Source organism: Leptosomus discolor, chromosome 7, assembly GCF_034619465.1.
Source record: "Leptosomus discolor isolate bLepDis1 chromosome 7, bLepDis1.hap2, whole genome shotgun sequence".
In the NCBI taxonomy this organism is placed as follows: Eukaryota; Metazoa; Chordata; class Aves; order Leptosomiformes; family Leptosomidae; genus Leptosomus; species Leptosomus discolor.
In genome coordinates this window covers 38,534,902-38,555,007 of record NC_141397.1, presented here as the reverse complement: position 1 = coordinate 38,555,007, position 20,106 = coordinate 38,534,902, and the positions used below count along the sequence as shown (strand labels likewise).

General features: G+C 49.6%; 1 protein-coding gene across 1 annotated transcript in view; it reads right to left on the bottom strand.

Annotated features, from left to right (window-relative positions):
* The window catches only part of SLCO2A1 (solute carrier organic anion transporter family member 2A1), a 28,534-nt gene extending 18,341 nt beyond the window's left edge, over positions 1-10,193 (bottom strand). Inside the window, exon 1 of the mRNA XM_009956575.1 lies at positions 10,104-10,193. Coding sequence (XP_009954877.1) covers positions 10,104-10,193 — 90 coding nt within the window. The remainder of the gene's footprint in view (positions 1-10,103) is intronic.
* Positions 10,194-20,106: the final 9,913 nt, after the last annotated feature.

Genomic DNA, 20,106 nt, shown 5'->3' with positions numbered 1-20,106 from the left:
GAGGGAAGAGGGTGGATCACTGAGGCTGAATTTAGCACGGCAAATGTCAGCCTAATCTCAGGGCAGATGGGGAGATGAGACGTGTTGGGCAGAGAGAGGATGCTGGCGGGGAGGGAAGATGAGGAGGGGAGGCAGCCTGACTCCCCAAAATGCTGGGGTTGGCAGGGGATGGGGAGAAGGTGGAGGCGTGGAAGGACCATGGGGAACCAGCACTGGCTGTGCTTCACATGAGGATGGAGGGCAGGAGATGAGAGGGACAAGCTGTGGTCAGAGAGGGCAGGCAGGAAAAGTCAGAGCTGTCAGGAGATGACCTGAGATGGGTTTATGCATGGGTAGTAACCTGGGGATGGATAAAATGGGGCGTGGATCCCAAGATGCCTGGGGGCAAGCTGGGGCTGCCTGCTGTGAGGGAAGGCAAGGTGGGAGAAACACAGCTGGAGAGCACTGAGGGTTAGGGAAAGACTTTGGGGTGCGACCGCTCCCCCCTTGCCCATGAGTCCTTCTAACCTGGCTTTTGCGAGCAGGGTTAGCAGGAAAGCCAGAAGAGCAGGACGGATGCTCAGGGAGCCCAATCCCACACTGTGCTGCTGCTGGCACTGAGACCCCACAGCAGACTCAGCCCTTGGATGTGGAGAGCCCGGAGGATGGGAAGGGAAGGGTAGAGGATATATTTTTTTTTCGCTTGGGAAGAAGCTGTGACCCAAAACAGTCAGAGCAAAGCAATATAGCCTTTGCTCCAGGACTCGTGCAGCTGGAGCTGGGCTTTTCCAGACACACTTCGACTGTCCAGAGGTGAGAGATGTGTCTGCTTTAAGACTTCCCCTGCATTCAGCAGACTCAATTCTAATTAAAATAATGATGGCCCAAACCTTGAAGGCTCTGAATGCAAACAGCTGGGAGAGGGGCTTACTTGGAGGGCTCCCCAAAAGGAGCCCATGCACCACCTGACCTTGGCACTGGCTGAGACACTCCAGCTAGGAGGAGCAGACCTCTGAGGCTGGTAGAGATGAAGGGCACCGCTCTCCTGTGTCCCTTCGCAGGTCCTCACGTCTCTCCCATTTGTCTCCCCACGCATCCCTATCCCGACATGTTCATGCTGACCACCCACAACCTGTTGGTCCATGGGAACCAGCACTGACCTGGTCCCTTCCAGCTGCAGAGAGCACCAGATGTGCTGGGCCCACACACCCGCCGAGCAACCGCAGGAGGAGACGGAGCTGCTATCATCCATCTCCCATAACACTTAAGGAAGAAGGAGATTTTAAAAGAAGAGCCAAGCTCATTTGAAGGGGGTTTTTGCTGACGCAAAGCCGACACAAGGGCACTGAGGGTGAAGGCATGGTGGGAGGTTAAGGAATCGGGGATACTCCCATGAACATGCCGTGCTGACCCTCTGGAGCAGATGCTCCCATCAGAACATGGTGTATTTTTTGAGCTGCAGGCAAGCAGCAATTGTGAGCAGCTAGGAAGCAGCGCAGAGAGGCCAAAGGCGTGCACCCACACGCACCCTCACATGCACATACAAAATCCCTTCTCAATCACCCCTATGTTTCCTTCAGAGTGCTTGAGCCATCCTGACTCCAGGCTGTTTATACAAGACACTTGACTCCTTTCCAAGACCCACTTCATTTGAAAGGGAAGCAAATGCCTGGGGGAAGTTTCCTCAAAGACACGCTGCTCCCCCCACCCAGTTGGAGGGGACTAGCACCTCCCAGGGCAATGCTTTTTTGTAAGAAAGAGAAACCCACTGAGTTGCAGGGAAGAGGTGAGACTGGTCCCTCCATGGTCTGGACAATACTTCTCAGGTTCAAAGCAGAGAGCTGGCAGCTGTTCGGTCAGTCCCAACCCAAACCTCCTTCGGAGGAGACGTGTTCAACAGATACTCAACCCGGAAGGCTGTTGGGGCTGAGGGGGGTGCAGGTTGGGCTGCAGGCAGCCCCCAGGCATGAGGATGTGGCAGCAAGGCTGAGATCCTGTAGTGGCACGAAGTTATCCCTGTGGGATGCCAGGTATGGCCATGGTGGCAGGTGCTTTCCTGGGAGATGTCTGAGACAGTGTTTCAGCCCTTGCAGCCACCTTAGAAGACCCACTTGCATCCTTTCCACTTCCCTGAAGCTCACAGGGAATAAAATAAGGCTCTGGGAGGAGAAAGGGGTTCTTCCAGCCTTGTGCTGAACCTGTAAAGCAGACAAGGATAAGGAAGCCAGAGCCAGGGGGTAAACCTGTCCTTGAGGTGGATGTTCTTGGGCTTAGAAGCTTTTGAGGTCAGAGGGAGGTTGCTGCTTTGTGGGCTGGATGTGTGCACTGGGAGCAGGCACAGTGCTGGTAGGCAGCAGGGGCTTGCCCTATCCCGTGTCACATACCGGGTCTGCTAAGCTGTATTCCCTTATCTCGTGTGTCTCTCTTTCCATATTGCTTGGTGCATTATCCTACATGTCACCACTGTCACTGGCCTTAACAAACAAGTACATGGAGGCTGGACTTTGGAAAAGCCTATTATGAAAGGTGGACTCTTTCCTAAGGTTTTGGGAGGGGATGCTGGGGGAGCATCCGTTGGTCACCAAGGCAGCCAATAAAACGCTTGGTAAGTTGGGTTAAATAAGAAAAACAAACAAACCTGAAGTGCCTGATGACCCCAGCATGCATGTGTTGGACATGGGTCAGAGTCAAGGGCAGGTAAAATAATTCAGGTTTCTTTTTATTTCAAGGGAGCGAACTGCCTCTATGGAGCATCCAGGATCCAGGAGACTCCTCCAGGTGGGAGACTGGCTCTGCTCTGTAGGGACCAGGGCTTTGGGAAGATGCTGCTACCTGCAGCATGGCCACTGCCCCTTCCTCTCACCCAGAGGAGTGAGTCAAGGGTTAATTCCTTGCTCTGCTTCCACAGCTTCATGCTGTTGTAGCAGCACTCACGTCCAAAGTCATCCCTCACCTCATTTTTCAGTGTCTTCACCTCCTTGGCAGCCCTGCCTGTAGATAGAGAAGATGGATATGCTGACAGTGCAGCTCACCCTGTAAGGAGAGAGCATTGGCAGCTCCCAGCTTTGGCTTTCATGTGCACGCACCAGTGCTAACCTCCATGCCCAGCAGCTTTCCCACAGCAGCACCTGGGGATCTGTGAAAAGGAGTGGAGATGCTCACAGAACCTACTGAACTGCTCACAGCTGACCAACAACACCGAGGGAGGACCTGTCCAGGAGCAGTAGTTGCAGGAAGGCACAAAATGAATCTGGCTGGAGTAAATGTTTGGAAAGGACTAGGAGTAAGGATGCTCTGTTAGCTCTTTCCCTCTGCATAGTACTATTAGAGTTGCATTTTGGGCTCTGGAGGGCCAAAGCAAAATTGTTTGACCCTAGCAGAAAGTCATGGCCAAAACCAGGAGATGCCAACCTGCCTACCTCTGAAGTCTTCTTCCACTTTACTCTCCTGAGCTTCCAAAGGGAAAAAAGAAAGAGGAGGGGGGATCTTTAGGAAGTAATAAGAATATCCCTGACATTATAACAGTCAGGGAGAAGACAGGCTGTTTATTTTAGAGCTTGTATATGATCAACACTCACTACACTAAGAGATCCTCTCGCAGTAGTATGGCTGAGATCACTCAGTCCAAAAGAAATGCACCAGCTGGAAATCAAAAGTATACGGACATGCACGAGGAAATACATCCCTCCTTGGCATCTCTTTCCTGCATGCAGCTGTCCAGATTTATAGATTAAAAAGCACTGTGAAAGATGAAAAAAGCGCAACATTTCCACAGAAGGAACCAAATACCCTGAACTTAGCACAAAAACCTCTGAGGCTGGAGCATGGTCCAATGGCAGAAATTGGTTCCTAAATTGTATTTCTACTGCAAAAAATAAACTAATAAAAAATTAAAATGGTCAGGGATTGTCTGAAGCACACTGCTGCCCAGATTATTTGTTGCAATGATGACTGTTACTACTGCCAAGTAATCCACACTTTACAACCCCGATTGTCAAATCCAAAGACAATGCTTGCTCTTTTTGTGATGAATGTACACAAGGAATTCCCCTACACCATATCCCGATGCCCTTGCAAGGTCTGTGCAAGCCCTGCTTTGCTCAGTTTCTGTAGAGGGAGCATGCCGGGGGACATAAAAAACGTGTCCCTGCCTTAACATGCAGGTGCATGTTGCAGATGTCAGAAAGGAAGGAAGATTTTGGGCTGTGGAGGATTGCTGAGACCATACCCTCAGCAGGTGAGGTGCGAGGGTTTGCTGCTTCCCAAGCTGGTGCTGAGAAAATACTTTTGCCTGAAAAACACAGTATATATCGTTAGAGCAGCCTTCTTTCTTCCTGCAACCAGACCAAGTGCGCAGGTAGGTTGTGTGGTTGAGTCTTTGCTCTTTCATTTTTTCTGAAGGTCTGTTTTCTTTACGGTGCATCAGGATCCGATCATGATTTTCTTGAAGGTAGCTTCAGCTTGGCTTCTTTTTCCCTGACCCACAAGCATACGTAAACACTCCTCTCGCACGCCCGCAGCCCTGGCCATGCCTTGTGCTCCCTATCAGCGACACTCCTCTCTCATTTTGCCCATGATAATCTTATCTACACTGACCACTCCTTGGTTGTGTTTGGGCACTGAACCACCTCACCCCTCATAAAATTATCTTGTTTCATGTCTCCTAGACCTTGATCCCACTAAACTTTCCAACCTGTTTTACTGTCTGGCTCTTCCCCATCTTTTTCCTTATCCTGCTGCTGGTGTTGCTGGTGAAGGCCAGGTGCTTCTTCCCTTTTGAAAACTGATCCAACCAAAACCAGACATAAACACAGTGTCAGATCCATCCAAATGTAACCTTTTACTTTCTGATGCCAGCACCATCACCATGAAAGCTGGAAGACCCCACTCACAGTGGGTCCTTCTCCCCATGCTATCCCACTTGTCCTAAGGACACTGCTTGCTTCTTTGCTATGAATGCTCATCCAACTCGCCATCTCTCCTTGCACAGTATTGGAATATCATTTAATTTTCTTGCTTAAACCAATGGCCCTAATCAACAATGACTTTCTGCTCTCGGTGCTTCCCTCTCCAAACCTACAGGCATGCTGTCTTCAGACCAATGTCTTGATGAATTTCCTATTCTTGCTTACAGCTAAACAAGGCAATTCATTGTCTTTTCCCACAGGATATGAAAGCACAACTGTTACCTCTCCAGGCTTCTGAAAGACACTTCTCTCAGTAAATTCCTTTAGTCTCTCTAAAGGAAGGGACAAAAAACTTGCCCTAATGCTGTTGGGACCTCAGACCCCAAGGCAAGGCTCCTGTTTCTTCTGCAGAAGGCATCCAGCCTCCCCAGAGAGGAGGGAGCTCCCTGCTCCTGTCTATTGCACCTGCGTGCCCCCAGCATCTTCACCCTGGGAAGCGTTTTCACACTCAGAGAGCCCAGTCTTCTCCTAACCTTGCTGTCCCCTCTCCTATGTTCTTCCATACCATCCATCTCCCTGCCTCAATATAGCACCTAATTTAAATCTGCCCCTAAGGCTTTTAAATCTCCTCCTGGACTCCCTCCAGCTGACATAAGTGACAATAACTCTCAGTTACCCTCATGCATCATTTTCCACTCCAGGCAGTCTGCAGGGTAAAAGCCTCCCTCTGCCTGCGCTCCCAACCATTTCATGCTGCTCCCCTCTGCTCTCCAGCTAACCAGCTTCCAGCTGAAACCAGTCCAACTCAGCTAACTAACAAGATATTTATAAAGCTCTCCTCTTACTCATGTTTCTGGGGATCCTGAACAAGCAATTAGCTATCAATTAAAACAGCACAAAACCATGAAAGAGATAATAAAGGTGAAGAAGCCAAAACATTTGAGGCACTGCAAATAGATGACATCTTTGAAATAATCCTTTTTCAGTAGATCTCTGGAAGGGCAAGGTGGGCATGGACATGATGACTGGAGATAGTGGTTAGGACTCTGGACCAGGGGGCATTGATGGGGTCCATGATCATGCTGCTTGGGTATCAGAAAGACTAACCATCCACTTCACCTTTCAAACCTGTTTTGTTACTTTAGGCTGTGAGGTCCTCAGTGTCCCTGGTGCCACTGTGTGCTGGCAGCCACCTGGAGGTTGGCTTCATCCTGCGTTTGCCAAGCAGAGCAACTACAACCTCCCAGTGCCAGTCAGGACAACTCTGGAAGTTCTGGTAAACTTCAAAGCAGGGGACTGTCCTTGCTTATCATCACCCATCTCCACCACTGCTGTGGGATTACTGAGATGCTCTAGGCTTCTCATAGGGGACAGTGCTCAATAGCAACCTCCCAGCCCCAAAAACTGAAGGCATTTTGCATTCTGCTTTCTCTCTTCAAGGTGATTCAAGGCCAACAGCCAGCTTCTAGAGGAGTTCGAGCAACCCTGCCACATCTGAGAGGGCACTCAAAAATGTAAGCAGAATGACCACGTTTATTCCAGCTATGAGATACAGCACAGACAGCAAACACGCTGTCAGCTGATCTAGGTGGTGCCCTTAAATATCAGTGCAGGCAGCGCCTTGGTGCCATTTGGTGTAACTGCAGTATTAGCTGCAGTCATTAATACCTACGTATAACAGGGAGTAACTTCCACAGCAGCAACAAGGAACTGTCACCAACCACGCTCCCGTAGGGTACAGAGATCAGCCGTAAATGCCTGTCGTGTCAGAGCACGGCTATGAGCCAGCAGCCACATCCACTGGGCATTGCCTCCCCAAGCACCTGCTTCTGCACTGGTCCTCCTGCATCCCCAGCAGCACCTCCATCCCATCCATCCCCAGAGCTGCCATCCCCATCCCGCTCTTCGAATCCCTGCAGAACCATTAAAACTGCTGCTCTCCACCAGGACCTCTCCCTCTCTGATGCCCATCCCTGGCACCATCATGCTCCCACACCTCTGAACATCAATGGCAACAGGGCCAGTGCTGAAAAACACCCCGACAGCAATGGGAACCAGGGCAGGGAGGTCTCCATCTCAGTGAACATGGAGGAGCAAGATGGTTCGCACAGAAAAACAATTCATTATTTTTGGCCCCAGCCCTGCAAAAGGCACTCTGAAAATGTTCCTGGCATGTGAGCTTTATGGATTAAATATGAGCTTCGTGATTAAGACTTGCAGCCTGCTACAACTCGGGGATTTTGTTGTTTTGGAAATACTGTCCCTGTCAGAAATGGCCATTGTTTGTACGAGGACACTATATCTTATTAATTTAAACCCTTTTATAGTGCCAGCAGCTTCTCACACCATTAGGTGCTGGATGAAGACTCTATATAATACATTATTCACAGCACCAATGGCCTCTCATACAAACAACAGCTATAAAGCCATATAAACTGAGATGCTTACTGTATGCCCTGCCCTCTGACAACACATTCACAACAAAACAACTTCCCAAACCTGGAAATTCAGCTATGACACTTTGATTTTCTACTAATTTTGAGGGGCTGAGAGGATTGACAACTGCACATAGGCTAGTGCTTTCCTACCTTGAAGTAGTTTTTTTTTTTTTTTAATGTATTTTTAACACGAATGTCACAGCACAGGAAGAGTGAACAGGTCAGGAAAGGGTGGGGGATGTCATTGCCTGACAGTTTATGTACATTTGCTCTTAAAAGCAAGAATTTTTCTCCAAGGTATGGGTGTCCTGACTCCACACCATTCCAGATGGTACCCATCATCTGTCTGATGCCAGCAAGCATGTTTTGATAGAGCTCAAACTGTTCCCTAATGAGCTTGCATGGTGTCAGTGTTGGGCTGTGCTAAATCAAGGGCCAGTTCCCCTTAATTTAGCAAAAACCTGTTGACCTTTTAAAACAAAAGTGCTTCTTTTCATGTGCTGGTTTTCCCTTAGTGCAACTGTATTTGCACCAGCCAGGGCAGGCGGGAGGTGGGGGGGTCTCTGGTGGCATCTCCAGCTCGTGGGATCACTCTGCACATGGTCCCACACATGGTTGCCACACCGGGTGCTGCAGCATAACCTCTCCCTCCAAAAACCACATCCTAGGACCCTCCAGACAGGCTCAGTGGCAGGTGCCTGGCTGTTTTGGGGAGCTCCAGGCTTCCTGCTCATTTTGAAACTAAGACTTAAGCCCTCCAGCTGGCACCAGACACTGGGATTTGAGCTGAAACTGATGGGTGCAGGCAGCCAGACAGGCACCTCATGGTGCAGCCAGAGCTCCTGCCACTGGCCAACTGACACCCTCGTGTCATCTGCCTTTGGCTAAATGCACCTAGGAGGTGCTGAACACAGCCCCTCATGCGGGGTGCTGAGCACCCAGCCCGACACCAGCGGCACACGCAGCCTGCATCTGCGGCTGCCTATGGGATGCAGAGATGGATTAACATTTATTGGGGCTTATTTTAGCCCTAAAATTTTACATCCTGAAAAAAGCATTGAGTTTGGCAATGTTTTTTCAGTTCCAGGATAATTTTGCAAGCAAGCAGCTGAAGGGAACTGTACCTGTTTCCAGGAAAAAGCATGAACTGCAAGAGGGGCTCTGTTTTTGGGTGACATGACTCATCCTGAGCCATGGTCATTATTGGAGCAGCCCAGAGGCCTGGGCCACCTTTTGCACCTCCACCAGAGGAGGGGTCAGGTCACCAGTACTCTCCAGAGGCATGCCAGAGTAGCCCAGAGGCAGCCCTAGGGTAATCTCAAGCTCTTCCTCCTGGAGCTCACAGCCAGAAACAGATATCAAGTCACCTGCTGGTGGGATGACCTTCAGGGCAGTAGGGACCTTCAGGTATGTAGGACTGGAATACATCATCTGGAAGCATTTCCAGCCCTGGGACACCCCAGGAGGAGGACTAGCCTGTTGGGAATGGCCCCGTGTTACCCCACAGCAGCCCGACAGACCTGTTGGGGCCCCACTATTTGGTGAAACTTTTGCTGCCCAGAAACCAACTCCAAGCAAGTGCAACCCAAAGAGGAGCTGGCAATGCCCTCCTTCATGCAAGGTGAGGAAAGATGGGTGGCAAATGAAACCCAAACCCATCCCGAACATCAATGCCCTACCCATGGCTGCATGCTCCTGAAAACACACTTATCTGGAAAGTGCTGACAAACCCTTCCTCGCGGCAAACACACGCTCATGTTCAATAACACTAGGTGGGAAATCACATCCCAGCCCTGGGCATGACCAGCAGCACCAGCACAAGGGGGTCCTGCCAGCTGGTGGCCCCTCTCATGCACCCAAAGCTGCTCTGCCCTTGGGCAGGTGCTGCTGGGAGCTGCCGTTTCCCCAAAACTGCACATGGCTGCTTCGGATGCTGATGTGTGGGGGTGCTGCCAAGTGAGGCATGAAAATCCCCTCCACCCAGGGAAATCCTGGCCAATGCAGGCAGATGTCCTGGGGAACAGGAATCTGCACATGCAGCAGCCTCGGTGCCCATCCAAAAATGGCCCAAATTGTGCCACACAGGGGGGGAAAAAAGACGAGGCCAGGGGTGTAAAAGCACAATGATTAGCAGCGTTTAAAATACGAGAGGTGGCCAGGGTGGCTGGTGTTTTCTCACACAGAGAGTGAGCTCAAGAGCCTGAAGCTCCAGCAGGAACCAGCTTGAAGATGACAGCTCTCACCCTACTAATAAGGGCAGGTGAGTAACTGGGCAGCCAGCACCAGAAAACCCACTTCGACCCACTGAGATTTTGCTTCTGTCACTCAAAATGCCCTTCTCACCATGATTTTTAAAGCGAGTCAGAGTTACTATAGGGCAGTGTTTTCTTTTTGCACCAGGATGTGGTTAATCATTCCCTAAGCAGCAGCACATTGTGTACCGGATGCCGTGGGTAAGCTCCACAGCCCACGGAGAGCTGCCCATGCCACTTCCACAGGACACAACACCCATACACTGTGCAGGGTACCATTCCAAAATCCACCGAGCCCCCCAGCCCTTCCCATGCGCCAAGTGGGACAGACCTCAGTGGTGTTATCCAGGTCTGCCTAAGGAGCTGACTTTCAAATTCTGCATCTTAGCAAACACCATTCATTTTACTGGTGGTTTGTACCGGGGATGCAGGGACCCGTGGGATGGGCTGGGGTCACTCTCTGCACAAGCATCCTCCTCTCTGCTTGCTGGGGAAGCAACATAACCCTGCCAGGCACCGCTCTTTACCTTGATGTTGCAGAAGATACTCCAGGAGCACGTGCCGGACCTTTTGGGGACGTTGACTGGGGATTTGCCAGCTTCGGGGTGGACTCCCATCGTGGAGGCTTCCTGGGGAGCCCTGAATAGCTGGGCTGCACGCGGGCTCCTGTCCCTCTCTGGCCTGTCCCACTGCCAGCCGTACACACAGTCTGCGCTGAAAACCCTCCAAGCCTGTAAGTGAGGCAGGCAGTGTGAGCGCAAAGTTTTTATAAGTCTGCTCTCGGGAGCGATGATGAAACCCTTTCTCCTCCCTCTTTTGCTTTGTGCGCCGAGGGAACTTTAAAGTTGCAGGAAGGTAACGCCAGCATGCAGGGATCAGGTGGGAGCGAGGGCTTGCCGAGCCCTTGCTGGTTTGGGATGGGGACCCCGGCAGTGTGACGATGCTCGCCCAACCATGGGGGCCACTCAGCACCCCGTCCCACCACTCACCCCTGCAGCAGCTCCCCCTCTGCTGTGTGCACATCCAAGGCTGCGGGACATGGCTGGACAAGGCACGGCACTGGCAGCACAGCCTTCCCACAGGGAAAGCGACTGGGGTTTGAATTCATGTCCCCCTGAAGGAGCAAGAGAAAGGAGAGGCACTTTTCAGAAAACCGAGATTTGGATCCCAGGTGGTGGGAGGGGGGAAATTGGATGGCCAGACAGAGAAATCCTTCCCTGAGTTAAGGAGTTACAGAGAAAAAACCTTTTTGTGCTTTTCTCTCATGGAAAAAACTGCATTTGTGAAACTCCTGAACACCATTTTTTTTACTGATACCTCTCCGGGGCTTTGTTTATACAAAGCACTGATTCATTTTGCAGGCTCCTCACAGGGAGGAAAAGTGTCAGAGGGACAAGGACAGGTTGATCCTGGCTGAGGGGAAGGCAGCTTCAAGTATTTTATATGAACTATTGCTTTTCCCTGTGTAAAGCAGGGAGGGGAGAGAGGTGGGCGGACCCCACAGGAAATGGTGGAGCCCGCCTTGGGGTGCCCTGAGCTTGGACCCAGCACCCCAAACAGTTTCCCCATGGGAGGGCTGGTGGGTCCCTATGTACACACCAGGATGATGCCAAGGAGCTGAGCCCCACTCAGTGGCCACCTACCAACACCCACACCCTGCCCAGGCACCCGCTGTGGCCGCTTGCCACGAGAGGGTGCACTGAACCTATGGGAGAGGCTCCCTGGGTGCTCCTTTCCTCTCGCCTCACCCCAGCCATCCTGTGAGAGAACCTCCAGGTCAGGATCTTTGGGCTTGGCCCCAGTCTCACCAGGTATAGGGCTTGAAAGCAGCATGAAAATTAGTGTTGCTAAGATAAAAAGAACTAATTTGGGCTGTCAGCTTCCTAACCCTGCCTCAGGAACATTGCTTGCAGGGACAGATGGTTATCACCTGTGAGTGGCAAAAAAATGCATCCAATTTTCCCACATCTCTTTTTCCACTCCCATCCCCAAATTAGCTAGATCTGGGGTCAGTATGCAATGTGAAGAGACCCTTTTCCCCCATCAGAGTTAGCCGAGCCCTTTTATCCACCACTCAATGGCAAGAGACAGAATTTCAACCTCACCAATAGAAAAGGTCAAGCAAGCCAACATCTCCTCTGCTCATCTCCCATCCTCCTTGGGAGCCCGACGTGCTGCTGAGCTCAATTTTCAGGCAATGCCTGACCTGCTTGCTAATGGCCCTGTCTTTTCAGTTTATTCTGCAGAGACCCGTGACACTCACTTTGTTATAACAACCACCTCCACGCAGCAGCTGTTTCAGCCACTAACTTTAGCTTTTCCATGCAAATTTGCCTCCATGCAGCAAAATGTAACGGGAAAGAAGTGCGATGCCCAACAAGCCCGTGCCCTCCCTGACAGCAGGCAGGATGGGCAGCAGGCAGAAACACCCCTGTCCCGATGCCGTATCCCATGGATGGATGGGGTTGGAAATGCTGCGCCGGTGGAGTTAAACACCCCTACAAGGAGAAGCAAAAGGCTGCGGTGAGTCAAAAGGGAATCAGAGCTCTCTGCATGCAGCTTCTGGTTGGTTGTCACTGCCCCTCAGGGATGCGGGTCATTGGTGGGAAGTGACCACATGTCCCACCTGGCCAAGGAATGGACAGAGGCTGGGGCAACCTCTGACGTGCTCTGAACCAAAGGGCCTGGGTCCCCAGGCAGCACTGTGCTCCCCAGGTCTGGCCACCCCCCCCCCAGCAAGCCCCTGCTAGATCTCAGAATCTCAGACACGGAGTGATGCCCCATCAGGCCTGATTTGCTAGAGGACAGGAAGAAATCATGCTGACAACCCACACTGCTGTTGTGTTTCTCGACCTGCAGCTCTTGCTGTAGGTAAGGCAAGAAAACACCTGCTTCACACCCAGCTGTGAGCCACTTACAGCGCTGGGGACCTCCCTGTGGGGCTGCATGCCTTGGTTACCCACGCCACACAGAACGTCAGCTTGGTCAACTCTCCCATGAATAAGCTTCCAGTGAACATTTTTCCCAAGCAAAGAGCATTACTGAAGCCTTGGCAACTTATCTAGCTGTAGTAAATAATACAATAAAAGCTGACAAATCCGAAGGTAAAAGTCTAGTCATGGTGGTTTCAGTTATTAAAGGCAGGCACAATTTAAAGATGCATCCAGTACTCGGTGTGCTGCAGCAGCTCCATGAGGTTCCCAGTGGCCAGCGCAGGCACTTCGTTCTGCAATGGAAGCAAAGGGCTATCCTGAGCAGGCTCTGTCCACCTGGACGGGACCATCAGAGAGCACTACTGACGCGTCCCAAGCTTTTATCCTACTGGAAGAGAAATTCCAGCTTTTAGACACAAATGCAGCTCTAGCTTTCTCACACTGACATTGCTTTTAAATTGTGGACCTTAGGCAGCAGATTGTGCAACAGGAGTGACAAAATGAGATGCACACAAGAAAATAGGGGACTCTTGCCTTTTTTTGAGGATTCTTTGCTGCATTTTCATTCCCGCAGGGTTACAGCCTTGGCAAGGAAGGGTTCGGCCTGCAGATGAGTACACAGGAGGAAAGTGATTTACAGCGGCACTGACAAGGGGAGGAGAGTTTGGTTTCAAATTCTTCTCATCACGCTTTGTTAGGGCAATATGGTTGATGTTAAGTGCTTGGCAGAAAAGATCACACATCAGCAGGGTTTGGTTCATTTTACACAGCTCCTGAGGATGTGTTTCTTTCTCAGCCTTTGAACTTAGTTCCTCCTACAGCAGTCACGCTCCACTGGCCAAGACATTGGCTGGAAGGAGAAGACCTCGCTGCTGCTAACTGAGTGTGAACCAGCTATTTCAATCAGCAAAGTTGAATCAGGCCTGCAGTTCTCTGTGTGCACCACCAATTCATCCTCTACCCTGCCATCTCCCCTCACCCGAAACAAGCCATCAGCTGAAACCTGCCCACTGGGCATGTTTCCCATCGGCAGACCAAACTTACACTGGTGTAGCTATGCAGGAACTGAGGCAGGTCCCTCTTTGCTACATGGGATGCTCACCTTGTTCACAGAACATCAGAACCCTCAAAAGCTACTTTTCTTTTGCTGGGGAGAAGACTGGGTGAAACTCTCTCAACATGACCACAGCTCTTCTCTTTCCCTCCATCATCCTCCTTACTTCTTTCTACCAAGCAGTGGGTGGATACTTTCATGGGCTGAGGACCAGACTAACTCCATTTTACTAATGACAGGGACTGAAGCATCTCAGTTTTCCTCCATGGTATCCCCAACCTATTATTCTCAATGATTATTCGCCCTGCTGGGCTTTAAAAAGCGATGCGTACCCAGCGACACTGAATCATAGAATATCTCAAGTTGGAAGGGACCCATGAGGATCATTGGGTCAGATGGGAAGATCTTCCTGGCCGCTGGGAAGACTTGTTACTAGATGAAGAGATACTACATCCCAGCATGGAAGATGATTTCCCACTGTGCTATGCACGCACAGTAGGACAGTCCCTGCTACATTTGAAGCTGGATGCAGTACTGTGCAACCTGCTCTAGGCAAACCTGCTTTAGCATGGGGGTTGGACTAGATGATTTCCAGAGGTCCCTTCCAACCCCTACCATTCTGTGATTCTGTGACAGTCCCTGCTACACCTGAAGCTGGACCAGCAGATCATTCTTAAAGGAAGGTATTTGTTTCCCAGCAGTCTCCCTATCAGTGACTTGGGACTTGGAATTTTGCAGTCAGACTTCCATTTCATACAGATTTGCCTGAAGCACCATCCATGGTCTGAAGCCAGACAGCCCCGACCCCAAGGGAATGATGGGCCAAGGAATTAATTTTCCAGCTGGCAAAATGTGAACTGTGTGGTCAGACATCCCAAGGAACCTGGTTCCTGCTCGGTCAGAAGTCATTTTGCCAGATTCATAGGCGTGGATCCAGAAGACTCAGCTGCCTTCCAAACTCTTCGGTGGCTTCCTGTGGTCCAGCAAAAACAGGGAAGCCCACAGTGCTCCTGCATGCATCCCCCAGCCTGGGAAACCCTCTGTCATTGGATAAAACTAGAAGCTGGAGAAGGGACTGGACCTCAAGACCTCCTAGCTCAGCAGAAGGGAGTGAGATGTGAACCAAGTGAACTTCTGGTCTTTTCAGATGTAGCAGCAATGAAGATCCTACCACAGACGTCAGCCATGGGAGGAGACATGAGGGTGGATGAGCAGACACTTAAGAGAGACACATCATGTTGGGAAGATCCGGGGAGGCTGTACAAGAGACAGGAAGGAACAAAAACAGGATCAGAGCCCTTACATACAGCTTGTAAAATGAGCAGCCCGAGAGGTTATCACCAGAGATGTGCTGGGTCTCCAGCTTTGTGGGTGGTGCTGTCACAAGCAAGATGAGGAAGGAAGAGAAAGGTGATACCTGTATTTACTCAGAAACCTCCAGCTTAAAAACAAACTTCCTGGTGCTTCATGACCCCCAATTTATTTTCTGCACACCAGCACCAGGACAGCACAAGCCTCTGTGGAAGCATACACAAAGCCCCTGGGGTTCCTGGAGGGTTTCAGACTTGCAAGTACAAACATTGCTCTGGGAATGCAGATTAAAAACAGCCCCTCCCTCCCCCACCCCCGTTACCAGAGTCGGTCCCTGGGGTTGCAGACCAGCATGCCAAACCCACCCCCTGGAAAACCCATTTATTCATTTATTTTCCAGGGCAAGGGACAAGGACTGAAGGGGTCGGGGCGGGCAGCGTGCACCAGTGGCTCTTGCCAATGCCTGTGGTTGCAATGGAAATTACAAACCATGACAGGCTGGGTTTAATTTACCAGCAACTTGTATTTGATCTGGAGCAGAAATACTGGTCAGAGGGAGGTACACAGCCATACCTGAAGAACAGGCTTGGCCGGCTCAGAGCTCGACCCCCCGCTGCTGGGGATGGAGAGTGAGGAGAAGGTGGTTTACCAGCACCCAAGGAGGCAGTCCAGCCCTTGGGGAGGGGGCATCATGGTCCCCACCATGGAGAGGCAGCACGTACAGAGGAGCTTTTGGACAAGGAACAAACGCCAGAGTGGGACGTGACACTGCTTACCCTCCAGACGAGGTTACTGCCAGCCCTGCAGGGAAGCCAGCCACTCCCAGAGATTAGAAGCAAGGTCAAGGTGGGATGGGAGAGCAGGTAATTTATACAGAAGATGGTGGCAGAGGTGCATGTCAGCATTAAACCCTCCCTCCCACGGCTGGCTGCCCACAACCAGTTAACCTGAAGCAGAGGACATTTGCCTGCATTGGTGACTGACTCATACATTAAGCAACTCTGTTGTACTCTCCATCCCATATGCAAACCCAGACAATCAAACCACTTGCAGGGCAATGGCAGGAGAAAGGTGCATTCTGGAGGAATAAATGGGAAGGCAATTTTTGCAGGGCTGCAGTCACACTGTGATGGTGACTGCAGAGCCTGGAGACTGGAAGTCTGTGAGCTTGGCAGGCTGAGTCTTTAAGAAAAGCAGAGAGGAGAGCAGAAATCTCTTCCACTTTTAAAAGTGCTATAAGTGAACAGGAGAGTGGAGGAAATGCTTTTAAATGAGCCCCGGTGGTACTTTATGTCACATCTCTTAAACAGACGCTTTGTTTTCCTTCTCCTTTTCTGGTTTAAGTAAGTCTCGTTCATAATTAGGCCACTTGAGTCTCACCATCAATCAAATCCCTGGCATAATATACCAAAGCCTCTTCAGTTAAACTGGAGATGACCTGATGTGTGGATTATTCTGGTGGGTACCCAGTGGACCAGCCAGTCTCTTTTCTCTGTAATACCTTTTCCACCTCTCCTTTCTCCATAACAGCTTTCGGAGATGCCAGCCCCCAGGTGCCATGTTTGGGTCCTTTTCCTCAGCACATTTCAGAGAAGAAATTCTGATGGTTGATAAAAGGAGGAGGTGGGAGATTGGAATTAAGATTATTTATTCCACACCCTCCCCAGCTAGTCATTTGCATGACATTTGCACGCACAATAAATGCTGCCTCAACATAAACAAGAGCAATTACAGGGATGGAAGATAATGTGCGTCACTCAGTGCAATGTGGGTGCTGTGAATACCAGGGGTCAGCTCCCAGCAGGGCTGCACCAGCAAGGACCCTGCAACCCTCACACCCTCCAGCCACCACCGTAAAGTCCTCCTGGCACTCTCTGAGTGCAGTATTCAGTATAACCTGGTGTTTGTAGTCGGGCCAGAGCCCTAGCCTTCACTGCAGGATGTGTTCTGCAAACTCAGAACAAAAAGAGTGTCCTTGCCTCAAAGGATTTGCAATCTAAAGCATCAGTATCCTGTAGTAAAAGCAATTAAATGAGGCAGACAAGGATCTGACTGTCCCATTCAAAGCAGGATTGCATTTCCTTGAAATTGCTTCAAGTGATCATGAGGAGAGAGTCTAATTTAATTCTGCCCACTGCCAATAAACTTTAAAGTCAGTAAATACTTCAGGAACAGTGCCCCTAAGCAAGACTTCTGCAGCCTAGAAAGGTAGAGTCAAATATTTTTATAAAACTCCTTAGCCCTGATTCCTCCATGGACCTACGTACCCAGGAGAGACAGACTTTCTCAGGCTCTCCTGTGCCTTGTAATCAGTTGCAGGGCAAATCTGCAATTTCACACCAAAAAGACTACACTCAGCAGCACCAAAACCCCTGCTGCTGCTTGTAGGTATGTTGTTAAATCCCAGGTAGCAGGTCTACAGAGGTGCCATCCTAAGGGGTGATGGGGAGATGGGTGACCAAATCAGACCCTGAGCAGCTCAAGGAGGGTCCTATCCAGACTGATATCCCACAGTCTGGCTGCTGGCAGGTGGCACATCCCAGCACAGGGAAGAAGGTGGTGACATCTCAGCATCACCCACCTCATCAACTGCTGTCAGTTGGGTGCAACCCAGAAGCACTGGCCTCCCTAGGAAAAGAGCTGATGGAGAGCTCACATTTCAGCCTCCTCCTCCTGTTGCGAAGGTCTGAGAGGAGATGTGTGAGATGCATCACCATGAGCGATGCAGCACCCTTATCTTATTCACTCCTGGTGATGAGTCTCTGCTCTCTGACAGGCAAGGGATCAACATGACTACAGAGTCCGCACAAAAGCCCCAGTTAGGGGCAGAAGGGCTGAGATAGTCTTCATGGTTTTGGAGACAAGGAATCTCATGTGCCCTCATCTTTCACATCCCACTGGCAATCTTCACCTCCTTGAAGAGCTGATGCTTGTCACATATATTGACCTGTTACCTTGCAAATTATTTCATTTAGCTATTCTGCCACCTCTAAAAGACCTCAAAGTGCTCTGGCAGCCACCATTTGAATGGAAATTAGAAAAAAAATTAAGTACACGAAAGATTTAATGAATATTACCCCATTACATGAAAGGTGTCCAAATGTTGTGTGGCGATCATAGCGCAAATTTGATCCCTTCTGAAGTTGTGGTAAGGACAGTTAAACCATAAAGTTTGGATGCTTGTCTGTTTCCTCTCTGGAAAAAAGGTTAAATTCAATAAAAAGAGGATAAAAGAGAGTGAATTCAGCACATCTCATTCCTAACATCTGGCCACAAGACTGTACTCATACCGCTGCAAGTCCTGAAGCTCTGGGCTCTGTTAAATATGGAATGAGAGTTATGTGTTTGTGAGGAAAATTGTTCAGTTTTCACTAAAATGCAGCAAAATATTTTTATTATACTATATATTGACTTATTTAATGATGATGGCAACAAGAGTGCCAACAGTTGCATAATCATCTATTATTTTTTTTCCCCAGTTACTTAGATGTCTCATAAAAACTCCTTGTTTGGTTTGAAATCTTCCAAATTCTCCTGATACTGTGAGAGTGTGCGCATGTGGTTTGGCTGTCACTGTGTAAGGGTCAACCCACTAAATAAACCAGCACTAATTTCAATAAGCAGCAACCCAAAAACAAACCAATAAAACCTGTTCTCCTCACGCTGGATGCAAGGCAGAGGCAGTTGTGACTAAGACGCTGAGATTTGGCAACAACCAGCCCCTGCTGACATGTATTTTGTAGAGCTCTGCTGGAAATTGGTTTTGACAGACCCATTTTTGCATGCCCAAAGCAGTTCAGAACTCTTAATTTCCCTCCTCCTCCTCCACAGAGGCTTTCCCAGGAGAGACAGCTGTCATGTGCTTTTTATGTGCCCATGCAAAATACTTTTGCAGGGTGCCTCTTCCCATGGGGTTCACTCCAGCATTGATATTTAGCAACTAGAAGCCCAAAATTAAGGTGAAGGCTTGGCCATACCTTACTGCTAGCAGCTCTGGCTCGATTTCAGGCTGCAGCCTGAGAAGAGGACCTGGGCGTCACGCAGGGCAGGATGGAAAGCTGTGATGTCCGTTGTAAAAAAAGTGCTGGGAACTTTCTGTTTGGAGAAGCTAGAATAAGAACAGCAAGACGTTTTTTGATCACAACGAGATCCTCTCCGAACTCTGAATGTGCAGTAGGGAAGGGCTGATTTTGAGCTGGTATCAGCATTAGCCATTTCAAATCAAAATGCATTTGTTTTCCTTGGAACAGGCAAGTTGAACTGGAACAATGGCTGGAACTGACAGTTTGCAAGGAAAAATTTTGTTTCATCTTGAAAGGCTGAAACACCTTGAAATATTTTCCAATGGAAATGACACATGGGAATCATCCCATCATAGTTTCCATCCACCTCTAGCCTCTCCCATTTCAGCAGGAAAGACCCAAGGAGCTGCCAAACACACATGTGACATGGGCCAAGAGTGATGGAGAGCCATCCAACCATCATGTCCAGGGTGATGGAGACCAATTCATGGGAACAGCTCATGAAAACATCCTTTTTAATGGGGAAAATGAAAAAAGGGCCAAGACATCCCATGAGCCATAAGACCTTGAGGGAAGGCGAACAAATAAATAATGCACCTATAATCTAAGTGGGCTATCAGAAAGGAAGAACTAGATACTAAAATGTGACAAGACCTCTCAGTTCACAAAATAGGTGAACAGCAGACCTGGAAATAGTTTTTAAAGCTCTTGATTTCTACCTGACAGGAGGACGCTGCCTCTTTGCATCTCCTCCACGGGCTGCTGGAGGAGATGAGTGTGGGAGCAAGTCCCTGTGAGGGCTGTGTCCAGGGGCATGGTGTATGGTTGCTAAAGGTGAAGAGATCCTGTTTTAGTTTTTGTTCAGGTACCATAGGAGCACTGGAAAGAAGAGAAGTCAAAAATCCTGTTGGTTTTCCATAAAGAAGTGAGGGGAAAAAAGTAAAAGATAGTAATTCAGAAATCTGAGTTCTGCTTTGTTGTAGTCTCAGATTTCTTGTACCTGGAGAGCTTGAGAAACCTCAAACCACTCCCATCCCAAATCCAGACAAAAAGCACTAGTCTTAAAAAGCTTCATCAACAGAGGAAAGTTTCAAGCTTGGGTTGGCTGCAACATTTCCCTTTCACAATTTCAAAACATTTCCTTTAGATCATGGCTTTTTTAGTACTATGGGATTAGCTCACATTCCTAAACAATCAGTTCAGAGCAAAG